The 15,694-nt window shown below is 39.4% G+C and overlaps 1 protein-coding gene across 1 annotated transcript; it reads left to right on the forward strand.

Moving 5' to 3' along the window:
* The first annotated feature begins 552 nt into the window (after window positions 1-552).
* LOC148068665 (glutamate decarboxylase 1-like) lies at window positions 553-14,351 on the forward strand. The gene is made up of 17 exons (XM_087803702.1): window positions 553-710; window positions 1,032-1,221; window positions 2,193-2,255; window positions 3,093-3,248; window positions 4,549-4,791; window positions 4,856-4,946; window positions 9,354-9,466; window positions 9,530-9,645; window positions 9,712-9,791; window positions 9,864-9,918; window positions 10,133-10,249; window positions 10,322-10,386; window positions 11,195-11,273; window positions 11,336-11,485; window positions 11,552-11,659; window positions 11,893-11,982; window positions 13,329-14,351. The coding sequence occupies exons 2-17, from the start codon at window positions 1,137-1,139 to the stop codon at window positions 13,500-13,502; spliced, it is 1,785 nt and encodes a 594-aa protein (XP_087659828.1). The 5' UTR covers window positions 553-710; window positions 1,032-1,136; the 3' UTR covers window positions 13,503-14,351.
* Window positions 14,352-15,694: the final 1,343 nt, after the last annotated feature.

The raw sequence follows: 15,694 nt of genomic DNA on the forward strand, positions 1-15,694 counted from the left end.
ATAGAAAAGATCAATCAAACGAGTTCCTGTGTTTGTGTATGTATATGTGTATGTGTGTGTGTGTGTGTGTATGTGTGTGTGTGTATGTGCGTGTGTGTAATTCCGACACATTGTGTGTGTGTGGGTATCAACGGGTATCATTGTGATCTACATTGATACCTGTGTATCTAATAAGCTTCATGAAGTATTTCCAGAATCTGCTTTTTTTCCCTAAAATCATTTTTGGGTTCTAGGCGCCACCTAGTGGTGACCATTCTACCTGCGCTCCCAGAGGACAGAGTGACTTCACCTTTATTTTCCTCCTAAAAGTGATCAGATAAGGTGTGTGTGCAACGTTGACGATGATCGATTATTTGAGGTGTTTTAATGAGAGTGTGTGTTGGTTCAGTGAGAAGAGAAGAGAATATTGAACTGTAGGAAACAAAAGCACCTTCTCCACTCCTCCCTTTCTTCTCTCCTCCTCGCCTAATGTGTTGCTCACACCATCAAACTTCGTGACCAGAACACAAGCACACACTCCAGGGCCGAGACATCCCATAAACTGCCCGCAGGCTCCTCGCCACACACGCGCAGCACCGGCGTGTTGCTGCTGAAGGATTTTGGATGTCACCTTGTGTTCGGACCGTCGTCTTCTGTGAGGTGGAGGCAGGACATCATCTCTGGACTCATTCAGTGTTGGTTTGCTTGCGCCTCTTCACCGCATAGTTACGGTAAGTGGATCATTTATGAGATGATTTTAATTGAATGTTCATGTTTGAATTGACTGAGTGTGATCTTACAGGTGTGTCAGTGACACACACGTGAGATATGTTACACAAATGTGTGACACTGTGATATTATATGAAATGTCAAATCATGTTATTATAACAATAATTGATACAATTTAATCAAATTAAGTTTATAAAACACAATTATCCGACAACAAAATGTAATTGTATCTTCTTTTTTTTTTAAACAATTGAATTTCTTTAAATTAAATTCGATTTTCAATTCATTTTTTATTATATATGTGACAACTTCTTCCTCCACAGGTCTCGCGCACCATCTGAACCCGCAGACCTGGACCACATTGGATTATAATCTGGAATATTCCGGGACTATTTACAAAAAAAAAAAAGGATTTTATTTGAGGGGTGATGGCGACGTCTGCACCCTCCTCTTCCTCCGCCTCCGGAGGGAACCAGGACCCCGGCTCAACTCATCTACGACCGCCGGGCACGAGTAGGTGCATCGCGGATCCAAACGTCTTCTTCACGTCCATCAATCATCTTCAGGGGGGAGGAGGTGGGAGGAGGTGGGAGGGAGGAAACAATCCATGATGATGGTGAGACGACTGCATTTCACCCGAGCAGAGTCCTGGGAGGAGAAACATCTGAAATTAGAAGTATTATCATACGTAATTAATAAAGCAATAGAAAAAAAATGGAGAAAAAAATTGGTCCAGGTGTGAATGTTTTAGCAACATTATTGAGATTTACAGTACATCTTATTCTCGTCAAGAATCTTGACCTATCTTGACTTTGAGAGAGTTTAAATATTAAAATAAAACTCTAACTATCCATTTATTTATGTTTGTTACCGTGATCTATTGTTGTTAGCTTTTTATATATATATTTATTTTGTTATTATTGTTGAAGTATTCGTTTTGAATACAATTCTTTATGTTTTTGTTGCTTTGATTTCTATTTATTTTGAGCAAATAATACTTATTAATCTATTTATTTAATTATATTAATTGTGTGCTATATTTTAAGACATAATGCCGTTCATTTGTGAAGCAGAACAAAATAAATTGACATCATTCCGCTTTTCAACCTTCAGAGAAAAAAAACAAAAGATGATTCAAAGGGGTTTAGGATGTTGGTTTGGGACCCCCTCCTCCCTTCCTCCTGCATCACCCTCCCCTCCCCCCTTTTTTCCTCCTAAATTGCTGCATTTTTGAGGATTTTGTTTCCGTGTGAGGCTGGAGGCTCTTGATAAGGCTGTGATGCTCCATCAGTCAGTCTCCTCTTGTCTCCTCATGTTTGCATTTTAAACACCATCTTTCCGCTCAATTACATGTTCATGCTCCGTGATCTTTTTTTCTCCCCTCCCATGGATAGTGACATAAAGTAAAAACAAAAAAAGCAAATGAACTGAACTAAATATTTGAATCCTATCCTTTTTTCTCCAATATTTACCTTTTATTTCAGGCTATGACGCCTGGTGTGGAGTCGCTCATGGATGCACAAAGAAATTGGGAATGAAAATATGTGGTGAGTTTATCCTTTTATTGTGGCATTAAACACAATTGAATTATAAACAAGTATTTGATAAATACGTTAAAAATACACTTTTGATGAATAAAAACTAATTAAAAAATGAATTAGATAGATAGAGTGTATGTGTACTAATGGTGTTGGGTAGGGTCACTTTACATCTAAAACAATATGCTGGACAACATCTTAATATAAAGTAATGTTAGTTATTATTATCCTTTAGGACACATTTTGTTAAAAAATAGTTCATAATCTCTACATTATCTAAAGAAAAAATATATATATATGTATAAACGTTTTTTCTTGAAGAAATAATGTATTACTTGTCTTTACACAATTTCACGTCTAATAAAATGAAGTCATATTTAGACATTATTTATCGTTCATTTTCAGGATCGATGTCTTCCATGATAGAATTTACGCGTGAGCGCGCAGCAACATTATCTTTTTTTTTTGTCCGTCACGATCTATTAGTGCCATTACGGCGCTTTAATTAGGTTCACACGAGCCACTTAAGACCAGAGAGTATTTCAAAGAGAACATGAAGAATATGAGGCTCTTTGATTTAAAAACGCGTCTATTATCTCCATCATCGCGCGCACTCAAGTGGCGCACAAGCTTTTTGCGCACAATTTACAGCCTCGACATGATGATCATTTGTGGCCCGGATGTCATCGGGTCAACCTCCCACATGGAACCCCCTCCCCTCCAAGCCCCCCGCCCATAAATAGAGGCGAGAGATGAGGGAGGGATGAGAGCAGTGAGGACCAGAGTTCAACATGTTGAGGGACTGTAACCGAGCAGACTCTTCCTCCTCCTCCCGTGATGCTCTAGGCTTCCTGCAGAAGAACAACAGTCTGGAGGACCGGGCCCGGATGGGGGTCTCCATCAAGGAGCGCGGCGACCAGAACCTGCTGAGCTGCGACAACAGCGGCGGAGACGTCAAGTTCCGACGCACGGAGACAGACTTCTCCAACCAGTACGCGAGAGGTCAGAGACACACTCCTTTGTAAATATATAGTAACACATTTAACCTCGACACACACATAAATTGTACATTTTAAAACTATCAGTTCTAACATCTGTATTGTAATTATATTTAGTTTTTATTCTCCAACAATAACATATATTTACCTTAAAACACACATATATTAAACACATTATTTATTTTACAAAAAACTTTATTCAGTACCATTGAATGGTGAACAAAGCTAACCAATAAGCCTGTTACAATAATATTAAATCGCATAAGACCTTGGCTCCTACTAAGGTTTGAGTGATGTCGTCAATACATCGTATTTGTCATATCAGAAATGATAGTCGTCTTAAAGACATATATTATAATTGCAATTAATTCATCCTTATAGTGGGATTGTTCAACTTTTTGGTTAAAAATAATAATTGTAATAAATATTTAGGATTCTATTCACGGCTCTCCAACATAGATAAAGTGTTCTTTGTAAAATCCTATAAAATGTCTTATATTTAGAACGACATTGAAACATTATGTAACTATACAAATAGATCCTTATTTATTACTTATTTGATCCTTATCAATACATGTCAACACATTTTTTACATTTTAAGATCTCATGAAATGAACCAGATGAAAAAAACACTACATATTGTAACAGAAAAGGAGAAGAAAATATAAACAAATATAAATATACAAAAATTCAGTTGTTTATTGCAACAAGACACATAATAATCTCAATGTTTAACGTTTCTCTATGTCTAAAAAATATGTGTTATTTACAGCAAACTGTAGCAATAGAAAAAAAAATCAAGTTAATCTATCTAGTATCAGTCTAGCAACAAATGAAAAATGTTCCCAAAATAAAAAAAATTATTGGTCTTGTTTTTTAATAGAATGTCTTTACGTGAATGATAGTTATTAAACGGTTACCCAATAATAGATGATTTTTACAGTAAAAATATCATCGAGATGTGGTTTCTGTTTTGTTTTGTATTTTTCTTGTTTGTGTGTTTTGTCTTGTTCTATGAAAAATCAAAATAAAATAATACAAAAATGAAAAAAAAAAAATATATATATATATCATTGAGGGTTTTGATACGCATCAACATCAAACAACTGACATGAAACCACAGGAGCGGATGATAAGGAAATTTATGTGGGAGTGAAAATGGAAATATAAGGGAAATACTTTGATATGGAAATATATACATGAATATAAATAAAGTCTGTTATTATATGTATTGAATAATGGGATCCAGAAAAAGAAGAATAAGAACAGGTTGAAAATGATTCATCGACGATAACTGATTTCAGATCTACTGCCTGCCAAGAATGGCGAGGAGTCGACGATGCAGTTCCTCCTGGAGGTCGTGGAGATCCTCACCAGCTACGTGCGGAAGACTTTCGACAGGTCCACCAAAGTCCTGGACTTCCACCACCCGCACCAGCTGCTGGAGGGCATGGAGGGCTTCAACCTGGAGCTCTCCGAGCAGCCCGAGTCCCTGGAGCAGATCCTGGTGGACTGTCGGGACACCCTGAAGTACGGGGTGAGGACAGGTGAGTCACCTTTGACCCACATTGGATGAGTGTGGGATTTTGACTGGAACTCTTCGGCTCCCAGGTCATCCCAGGTTCTTCAACCAGCTGTCCACTGGACTGGACATCGTGGGGCTGGCCGGGGAGTGGCTCACCTCCACAGCCAACACCAACATGTGAGTCTGTGACCCAAACATCACCAGAACTCAACAACGAGTTTTACGCTTAAACAACCATGTGACTGGGCGAAGATTACCCAGCATGCTCTGGCAGATAGTCAATAATAAAACACACAATGGGACACAATCGGACCCCCCCGATGGTTTGTCACAGAGATCTGGTCGCGTCACACAGGCCTCTGGGCAAACTAAATTACATATTGATCACAACAAGAGCCTGCACGGTGTCTTTATTTCATGCTACACAACTTCCGGTGATATAACAATGCTAAGAGGAGGAAGGGGGTGGGGGGGGGGGCTTTACACCAGAACATTTTACAACACCGTCGATGGGAATCAATGACCAGCTCAGGACTCGTCATGGGGCAGCTGGGAACGTCTCACTCGTCACAAAATCACGGCTTTTGTTTAACATTAATGGACTTCTCGTCAATACCACGGCTTTCATGTCGCTTCCGTTCCCCAGATGACCTCAGTGTGACTGTAGGGACGGTATCGTTTACTAGTTTCAACCAATACTGCTTCTAAACTAGTGCTAGTCTTTTGCTAAATAAAAGCAATATTTAATTAATTTAATATATTTAATTTAATTTAATGTTTTGGACTTTTATTCTTTCATGACGCACTTTGTGTGTTTTATGTTTTGTCACTATTATTTTGGAGCTGAATTTTATTCCGGTGTATTCATAAAATGTTAATGCGATAAAATGTAACATTTTAATAAACATAACTAACATTGTCACCCACAGAATGACCAATACACAGGTATTATAACAAGCATCAATCTCCTAAGTTGAGACGATCATTGTAAAATACTAAATATCTTTACGGTCTGGCCTCAGAAGAATTGCGTTCGGCTATTATAGTTCATGTGTTTCAAACCAAAGACTTAACATTAAATAGGTTGTTAATCCATTTTAAAGAGGCAAATATTCATTCATCACCATTTCTAAGCTTCTTTTTTTCATGCAGAATTAGATTCCATGTGTAATAAAAAAGAATTCACAGACTCTTAGGTGACATTTGAAGACACTCAAGTGTTTGAATTTTCAATAATTGCACATTGAAGTAGCTTTTTGCATTGATTTATGTAGATAAAAAGATTTAAAAAACCTAATGCTTTTTAACGATGTCAAGTCTGGCTTTCTTAAAAAAAAAGACTTTAGACAAAAAGGATCCGCAAGGTATATTCAGGGTTCACTGAACTTGTGGGAAAACGTTTTCATTCATGTTTCCATCATTAGAAGAATTACCTTCCTTTGCTACACAGAGCAGCATCTGTATTGACTGAGAGTGCAGGTACAAACAACGGTCATCCATTCATCGTTTTCCTCTTTGTCTCCGCGGTTCAATGTTTGTTCAGGTGGTCTTTGAGGATTTCAAAGATCTCTTTTGTGTCGTGCGTCTTCAGCCATTGATCCTGCCATCCTTCCTTTCAGCCCAGAGCGTCTTTCATCTAATGTTTGAATATGTACACGCTTTTTATAAAGTTATGTAAGAGCTCCGTGTTTATTCTGCAATTTAACAGTAGCTCGGAAATGAGAAAAAAACTGACAAAAGTGTTTTTAAAAACTCAAATCGCACAAAAACTTGTTTTTGTGTTTCTTTGCTAATCAATGCTAGCTAGCTGAAGTTAGCTAGCATTGAATTCTATAGCCTTAATTTCACTTTTAATTTTATTACGCATGTTAGATTTGATTTAGAGCACAGAGGTTTAGGTCAATGACCCGGGAGTTTAGTTCTCATGAAACAATAACATTTTTTGTCACCTCTGCAGCAGCAGGGCTAGCATCAGATAATAAACAAACACAGAGACAACCAAAGGTGCACTTTTTATCTCTATATTTCCAACTTAAACTTCATCGACAAAGCCTCAAATTCTTTTCCCTTTTGTTCGGCTGGTATTTGACTCAGTTCTTTAGAAAAATCCATTTAATCCGATCACTTTAGTTACACGTTACACAGTTGAGAATTCAAACATTGTTAATGCATGATGTATTCAAAAACAACATTTTCTACCATTCAGAGTCGACTATTTCACAACATTGACAGATGTAATTGAAAATACTATCAGTGTCAAATTTTTTTCAGAAAAGGGCCACACTGACATTGTTACCATATTTACCTCATTCAAAATAATACAAATAACAAACTACTTCAACACAACATGGACGACAGGAAAGACATTTTCAGTCAGTAGGAATTAGTTGTGACTTGAATAATACAGTGGAGGCTACAAGGATTCAAGGACCACAAATTGTATCAAGGCCGGACTTTGGACATGTCTGCTGTAAACTGATGTAAAGGACAATATGAGATTGAAATAAAAAAGGACGACAACGTTTGGCTTAGAAAGAACAAGTGAAAACAAAAACTGTCAGTTTAAATCACATGTCCCTTCTCAACCTTGATAGCTGGGACAATTCCAGCTATAAATAAGCCTTGATCAGACTCTATACAGTTTATCGAAGATTACATTTCGACACTTGTGTTGCCATCTCTCCTCTGACACCAGCCTCCAGAACCACATGCATTAATGAGTCCATCAATCTTAATGAGGACTGGCACTTATTGACCGACACTAATAGATTGACATGCAAATCTTACATAACAGAATGAGATATTGCTGCGGGCAGGAATGAACGAGGTGAAATTAATGTGTGACATCAGTCAAGTGGCATCTGACTTGTTTATGTTCCCTCCATATCCCTGTGAGGCACAAACATGTTTCTGCTTTGTTCCTAAGTATGTTTCGCGGGACCTATATAACATCGTGGAGACGCTCGCAGGGTTTGAATGGTATGGACGATGTTGTTGCACTGAGGTTCTGGACTGGAGGGATATTCTCGGTGTCATCTCACTGCAGTAGAAAAAGGCAATTTCAGAAACGTGTTTTTGTCAGCGAGGCGAGACTGTGTGGAAGTCTGGATCGGTTCCAGTCCACTGAGACAGAACCGTCCTCGGTCTCCTGCAATTACAGCCGTTAAACAGTCTGATGAACACAATTAAGCAAAGGTCCAATCCCAAATTTGCACCTGCTTTGTTTGTCATGAATTATCTTCTTATATTATCTTAAAGCTCATCAGTTATTTTTATTATTAAAGAAAATGCTTTTGATCAGTGGTCACCCCCAGTCCAGGAGGACCACACAGAAGGAAAAAATTATGTTCTATACTGTTTAAGAAATGTTTGATCTAGAAAAGAAAGAGGAATTTCTATTAAAGAACATTTGACTATAGTTAAATAAGTGAAACACAAACTGTAGAAACAAAACTCTAAAAGGTAGGACACACACACATACAGAACACCTGCACCATTGCTATTCTATTTTTACTTTCTTCCATCTGGACGTCAGTCTGTGAATATAATTGTGAGAAGAAACTGACAGCCAGTGAAGAGTTTTAAGGATCGGAGAAATGTGAGTTCTTCTACTAGAGCGGGTCAGAATTCTCGCTGTAGAGTTCTGAATCAACTGCAGGCGAGACAGCTCCTTCTTGTTAAGACATGAAAACAAACTGTTACAATAGTCCAGATGAGAAGACACATGCGCATGGATTACATGCTGTGACAACATTTTCCTAAATTTAGAGATTTTTTTGTCTTTGTCAAATACAACACCCAGGTTTCTCAGGCTCAGTTTGACAGACTGACCTAAGTCACCCAAGTACTGACTCAACCCTGGAACCTTATCATCAGGAGCGATAACCAGAGTTTCAGTTTTGTCCACATTTAGCTGCATCAAGAAATCTCTGAATGATTTTACCCAGAAGAAACAAGTACAGCAAAAACAATTAAGGACCCAGAACAGAACCTTGCGGGACTCCACACAACAGATCCGCTGATTCAGACCTCATTTGATTGGCAGATACACTGAATCTGCGCCCAGAAAGGTATGACGAGAACCACTGTAACACAGACCCAGAGAGTCCCACTTCATCCCTCAGTCTGGTGATCGACTGTGTCAAAGGCTGAGGACAGATCCAAGAGAACCAGAACAGTGGATTGACCCTAATCAGCCGACATCATGATGTCACTGGACACTTTCAATAAAGCTGTCTCCGTAGAGTGATGTTTACGGAAGCCAGACTGAAGCTTCTCATGGATGTCGCTCTGATCCAGGAACAAAGACAACTGCTCAGACACCACCTTCTCCAGGATCTTGGAGATCTAAGCCTTTTGTATGAACAATGAGGCATAGTAGGAGCTCGCCAATTACAATGAATGGTTTTTTTAAATGAAAATGTTCATAAAACACTGCCATTTTTGGCTTTCAGTAGGATTATTTTCAAAGCCAATCCTCGACTCGGCCACATGAAGTTACATGAGGGAATATTAAGTTGAGTTGAGTTAGAGACATGTACGTGGGTCAGAACTTGCATCATTTTGTTCAATCTCTTGTGTTAGGTTCACCTATGAGATCGCGCCTGTGTTCGTTCTCATGGAGCAGCTGACTCTGAGGAAGATGAGGGAGATCATCGGCTGGGCTGATGGAGAAGGCGACGGGATCTTCTCGCCAGGTGAGACTCCAACAGAGACGGAACATCGAATCAAAACAAAACACGATCTTTGCTTAATCGCAGGAGGAGCGATATCCAACATGTACAGCGTGATGATCGCAAGATACAAGTACTTCCCAGAGATAAAGACCAAAGGAATGGCGGCTGCGCCCAGACTGGTCCTCTTCACCTCTGAACATGTACGATCGTTGGGTCTTGTCGGACTGAAACAGAGAAGTGTTTAACCTTCCTTCCTGTTGTTGCAGAGCCACTATTCTATCAAGAAAACCTGCGCGGCTCTTGGGTTTGGAACAGAAAACCTGATTCTACTCAGCACGGACGAACGGTTTGTTCTATCTCACCATGTGCAGTAGCTTGTTGGACGTCAACCTTGACTTCTGGTCGTGTTTGTTTGCAGAGGGAGAGTCATTCCTGCTGATTTGGAAGCCAAAGTAATAGCAGCCAAACAAAAGGTGAAAACAGCATTAATGAACCAGATGTACTTGAGAGCAGCACTTTAATGTGTTGTCCACTCGTTGCCAAGGAAACACTGTTATACAGTGTTGCTGCTGCGTTAAGTGCTTTTTACGGAAGTTATTCTTCAAAGGAAAAATAAACAGGAGGGATAATGGAAGCAATTGAAGCCACTGAAAGGCAGCATTATGAGGCTTCCATGTTTGAGTGCAGGGCTTCGTGCCGATGTTCGTGAACGCCACCGCCGGAACCACCGTGTACGGAGCCTTCGACCCCATCAACGAGATCGCAGACATCTGTGAGAAGTACAACATGTGGCTTCACGTGGACGTAAGAGCGTTTCAGACAGGAAGGGTCATCACAGGCCCCCCATTTTACTGAGGTTCTGCCCGTTGTTGTCAGGGTGCTTGGGGCGGAGGTTTGCTGATGTCAAGGAAGCACAAACACAAACTCAGCGGAGTAGAGAGGTACAGTAAAAGTTTTTGTCTATCAACACACTGTAAGAAAGTAAGTAATATTTGTAGAGCTGTAGCAACACCTTAAGTACACAAAAAGTAATATTTACTTGAAAGATCTTTGAGTCTTATACATTCAAATTGTTTTACCTGGATATACTGTGTGTCTTTTTGTGAACGAGGGCATTTTCTTCTCTTGAATGTATTTGGTTATACTTGAGTGATGGACAGAGATGAAGGAATGTAAAGAAGAAAGTGTAGACAGGGCGGAATATGATGAAGCCTAGTTGTCAAAGTCAAATATGGTTTGAGTCGCTCAGAACTGAATTCATTTGTTGTACACCTGATCACATAAACTTACATCCGACTTTCTCTGAATAGCCTTATTTCTGCATTCATTGTTAAGATCTTTAAGAAGTTTCCAGGTTCGATTATCATTATCTCATTATCTCAGCATTTGATTGGATCTAACACTACCTTGGGAAAAGTATTTTTCTGAGTTAGGGAGGAAATAAAAACTCCTCGCCAATTGTCGGCAATTTGTGCAGTAATGCTTCTTCCATCTTCTGCCCCATTAAGCTAATTGCTATCAATGATGTTTCAATTGCATTTATTTTAGGGGAATCAAATTAAAGATAAAACAAATTTAGGGAAAATACATCATGTTTGTTTAGCCTACTTGTGTGATTTAGCCTTTAAAATATCTGTTATGATCTCAGCAATCTACAAGTTTAGTACTCTTTTAATCTCCTGCTCACGGGCAACATAATCGCTCAGCGCCACGCTCACTTCACACTGTTTACTGTTTCCATCTGCACAGGGCCAACTCAGTCACCTGGAACCCTCATAAGATGATGGGAGTGCCGCTACAGTGCTCCGCCATCCTGGTCCGAGAGAGGGTGAGGAGCTGTTTTCACTCCCTTTTTTCAAGACGCACTCACTCACGGCGGGTCTGTTGCAGGGCTTGTTACAAGGATGCAACTCCATGTGCGCCGGTTACCTGTTCCAGCCGGACAAGCAGTACGACGTCACATACGACACGGGCGACAAGGCCATACAGTGCGGCCGCCACGTGGACATCTTCAAATTCTGGCTCATGTGGAAGGCAAAGGTTTGGACCTCCGTGCCCTGGAGCGTGTTTGTGGTGTGACTTCATGTTGATGGTTTCCTCTCACAGGGAACGGTTGGGTTTGAGGAGCACATCGATCGGTGTCTGGAGCTCTCGGCGTACCTCTACTTCAAGATCAAAGACAGAGAAGGCTTCCAGATGGTGTTTGATGGAGAGGTGATTATTTCATAAAACGTTCATTTCATTCTCTCCAAAGATACATCAGTACCAAAGGTAAACTTACCTGAAGTTGAACAAAATTTGTAGCAGTCATTAATGTTCTCTCTTGTCAAGTCATTCACACACTTTTTAACGTGATATTTGTATTTTCTGAGCAGCTTCATGGTCAGCAGTTCAATGAATCGACTAAAAAGCTATTTTTAAATGCATGTTCTGTTTTCTCCCTCCAGCCTCAGCACACAAATGTGTGTTTCTGGTACTTCCCGCTGAGCCTGCGGAGCCTCCCTGACGGTCCAGAGCGGAGGGAGAAGTTACACAAGGTAGTATCAAAAATAGATTTGGTTTCATCTGATACTGGTGCCAGACTGGTGCTTTTTAACATGGTGGTGCTGGGACCTAAAATGTGCTTAAAGAATGAACACACATTAGGTACAAAACAAACACAAAGATATTTTGTAAATACAAACAATTATGTTTTGTATTTGCATGGGATGACTTGAATGAGGGACTTCGACATGCAGATTCCAAAGCAGAGTGAGAGCTAATGAATAACATTCAAGACTAACTTTTTAAATAAAAGTTAGATTTTTGGATTTTATACAAAACCTTTTGTCAGAGAAAGGCTACAAAACTGAAACAAGGTACCTTAATATGTGTTGCTTTGGGTCAGGTTACTACCCTTTATCTAAGAACAAGTTCCATTTTGGTATCAAACCCATCTATCAATCCCTCGAGTTTTATTTTAAACCATCCTTGCAAATTCCAAAGTCTGAAGGTCCACAAAAACAAGATGGAGGTCCGGTTCATGCCCCAATGCCTTAAGTTGGAATACATGTTGTTGAGCATGATTGGGTTATTAAATAAAAAGGCCATAATGAAGGAAACATTCTGAACAAAGGGGGTTTAAAATGTTTTATTCGAAATGTAGGTTGTTCATATCATTTTCAAAACCATCTACCCCTCCTTTAATATGCTTAAGTGATGGGATAGATGTGAGACATTCATCAAGTAAAAACGTGTGAAAACTTTACCTTAGTAAGCATTATCTAAAAGCCTTGGATATATATAATTTAAAATAGAAGTTAATATAAATGAAAATCTAAAATCTACTAAAAGCATTTCAAAAATAGGGGGACCTAGGCAAAGTGCAGCCTGGGGGCCACATACGGCTCTTTGTCCGTATTTATGAGGCCCTCATGAGGTCAAAGATCACGTACAAACTAACACATTTATATTGTTTATATTTCCATTATTCTTTACTCGCCTCTAAAAATGACTCTAGGTTTTTGTTTTAGGACTTTTGTCCTCGTCGTTTGTATTTATTGGCCCTCAAAAAGATTTAAGTTTAAGTTTATTTGGAACAAGATGTTTTATACCTTTGTGTTACCATACCTTGTGTTATCTCAGGGTCAAGTTGACCAAGACCAAATTAGTTTGAGGTGACCTTGTGCTGTCTCTTGGGCTCCGGGTCACATTGACCCTGAAATAACACAAGGGTTAAAAAGTTTTTATAAAATACAATCACATTTTTTGGGGCATATTTGAACTTGAAACATGTAGTTTTTACATGTAGGATGCAAAATAAACAGGTCAAAGGATTCTTGATGAAGGGGTTAACATGAAAATGTAATAAACCTAAAAAAGCTTTTCTACATCAACTCTTCAGGTGGCTCCAAAGATCAAGGCGATGATGATGGAGTCGGGGACCACCATGGTGGGCTATCAGCCTCAAGGAGAAAAGGTCAACTTCTTCCGCATGGTCATCTCCAACCCCGCAGCCACTCGCTCCGACGTGGACTTCCTCGTCCAGGAGATTGAACGCCTGGGTCACGACTTGTAAGACCCGGCGTTCCAATTCATTCCATCTCTGGGAAGCTTTTCAATGTCTCTAGCAGCAATATTAGAAAACATTTGCACAGTCTTCTAAACGCTGAAGTTTTCAAGCACAGTGATGTGATCGACTGAGCTGTAGATTCTATCTGAGCTCATTCTTTATTTTGCTACAGATCAAAATGTCTACTCTCCACACGATACATCCATGACTCTTTGAAATAAGATTGTTGGTCCAAACTGTACATAGGTGTCGTTGTAACGCGTCTAGTACTTGTGTTTCTAGACGTTTTTGTGTACCAAACGTGTCCTAGATGTACAGCAGGAAGATGCTGAACAAATCATGCCGTAATGTACGTAATAGATAACTTTATTAGTGTCAAATAGTGACACTAATAAAGTGTCAATGTCCGTTGATTCTTTACTACATTATGTCTCTGTTAGTCTTTTAGTGCACCAAAGAGAGCCGGAGCAACCTTTCATGTCTGTGGGTCCAGTTTAGATATTTATATAAAAAAACAAGGCCCTCAACTTCAGTGCAATCTATGTCGTGATGTGAATGTCTGTACATCTAACAGCTCGCATTGTTGTTGGTAATGAAATTATTAAAAAAAAAAAGCACAATGAAGCCGCTTTGAATCTGGGACGAGTGATTGTCAGTAGAAGAAATTATGCAACGTTTTCTTTTGTTTTTTTAATCTCCAAATGAAGCAAGAATATAGATGTTGGAATATTTGTTGCCTGTAGCTTCTTCAGGACCTATCAAACTGATTAATTGCAGTTTTAATTGTATATTTCCCTCGTGGCTTTTAATGTGGGCACTTTAACTTAGAGAATTAATGTTGTATCAAGAGCACTAATAAAGACCTGAAAAAAAAACATGTTTTCACGTTCATTGGAGAATAATTATAACCTAATGTATTTCATAACAATTATATCTTTTAACTCAATTTCAATGTATTTAAGTTCCAAAAGTATGTTGTTGATACTTGATTTTGTGATTCCTTAAAAAATTAGAATTTATTATAAAGAAATCATGATTAATGCCCAGTCTACTGCTAATATCACCATTTGCATGTTATTACTATAGCTTTTTTTATTGATGCTTTGAAGTGTAATCGTAGTATATGGTTTTGCTTCAAAGACTGCTTCATATACCTCTTTGCATGTTCTTGTTTTCCCTGTGAAAGCACTTTGTGAAATGCATTCTTAAAGGTTCTTCTAAATAATTTATTATTGCTAATATCCTGTGGCTAATATCCTACCCAGAACTTTCACCCTCTGGGTCATGGAGCACCAGTAATGTGCAGCATGATGGAGTCGTTGCAGCGATGTAAAGAGGTCAAGGGTCTCCAACCTCTCGCCGAAATGAAAACCCTTACAGTATAATGATTTACAATCCCTCTCTTAATTCATCAATTGACTTTTCAGACTGAGGGCGCAAACCTGGGTTCATGAAAACTACAGTCTACAGGGAAGAGACAAACCTGCTCGGGTTGGATTCAAACCAACGACCTTCTTGACTTAACCACTTTGCCACAATGTTGCCTCACAATTTGAATATGAAAATGTTGAATCAGGCAAATGATTTGCTCTGACCTCTACCCGACGGTCAACACGGACCACTTCGCTATCTCTAACAATACGTATCCGAAAGAGACGTCTTTTGAACTAAATGATGAGTATTCAAGGATGAATGAGGGCCACATTAGGGGACTTCATACACAAGCTGTTTAAAGACCACAGCGGCTGCTCTTGTTTTATTTTTTCTCCACCTCCGTCACCAATCGTTGGTCGGATTAATCACCCAGAAGGGACTTTTTATTGGCTCAGATTTCATAAGCTCCTTCCTGCCAATTCCTTCACTCCTCTCATTACTCAAACTTTCTAGATATTTATCATAAAAGGCATTAGACTGTGCTATTTTAACATTCTTTTCTGAGCAGCCCATTTGGAGGCTGCGCCTGGCTGCCTTTTATTTCCTCACAGCGGTAGATGGACGGGCCTCCCTCCCTCCCCGGCTTTGTTTCACGCTCCAGTGCAGCGATCATTACTGGCCCAGTGTCACCGGCGGAGCGGTGGAGTAACAGGCACCAACGGTTAAAGGAAGAAGCATTCATAGGTAGTTGATGCATGGACAAGGGAATTTTATTGAATTGGAACTAGAATGATTTCGATGGACAGAGTGGCAGCAGGAGGAAC

Source organism: Callionymus lyra, chromosome 12, assembly GCF_982586985.1.
Source record: "Callionymus lyra chromosome 12, fCalLyr1.hap1.1, whole genome shotgun sequence".
Lineage (NCBI taxonomy): Eukaryota > Metazoa > Chordata > Actinopteri > Syngnathiformes > Callionymidae > Callionymus > Callionymus lyra.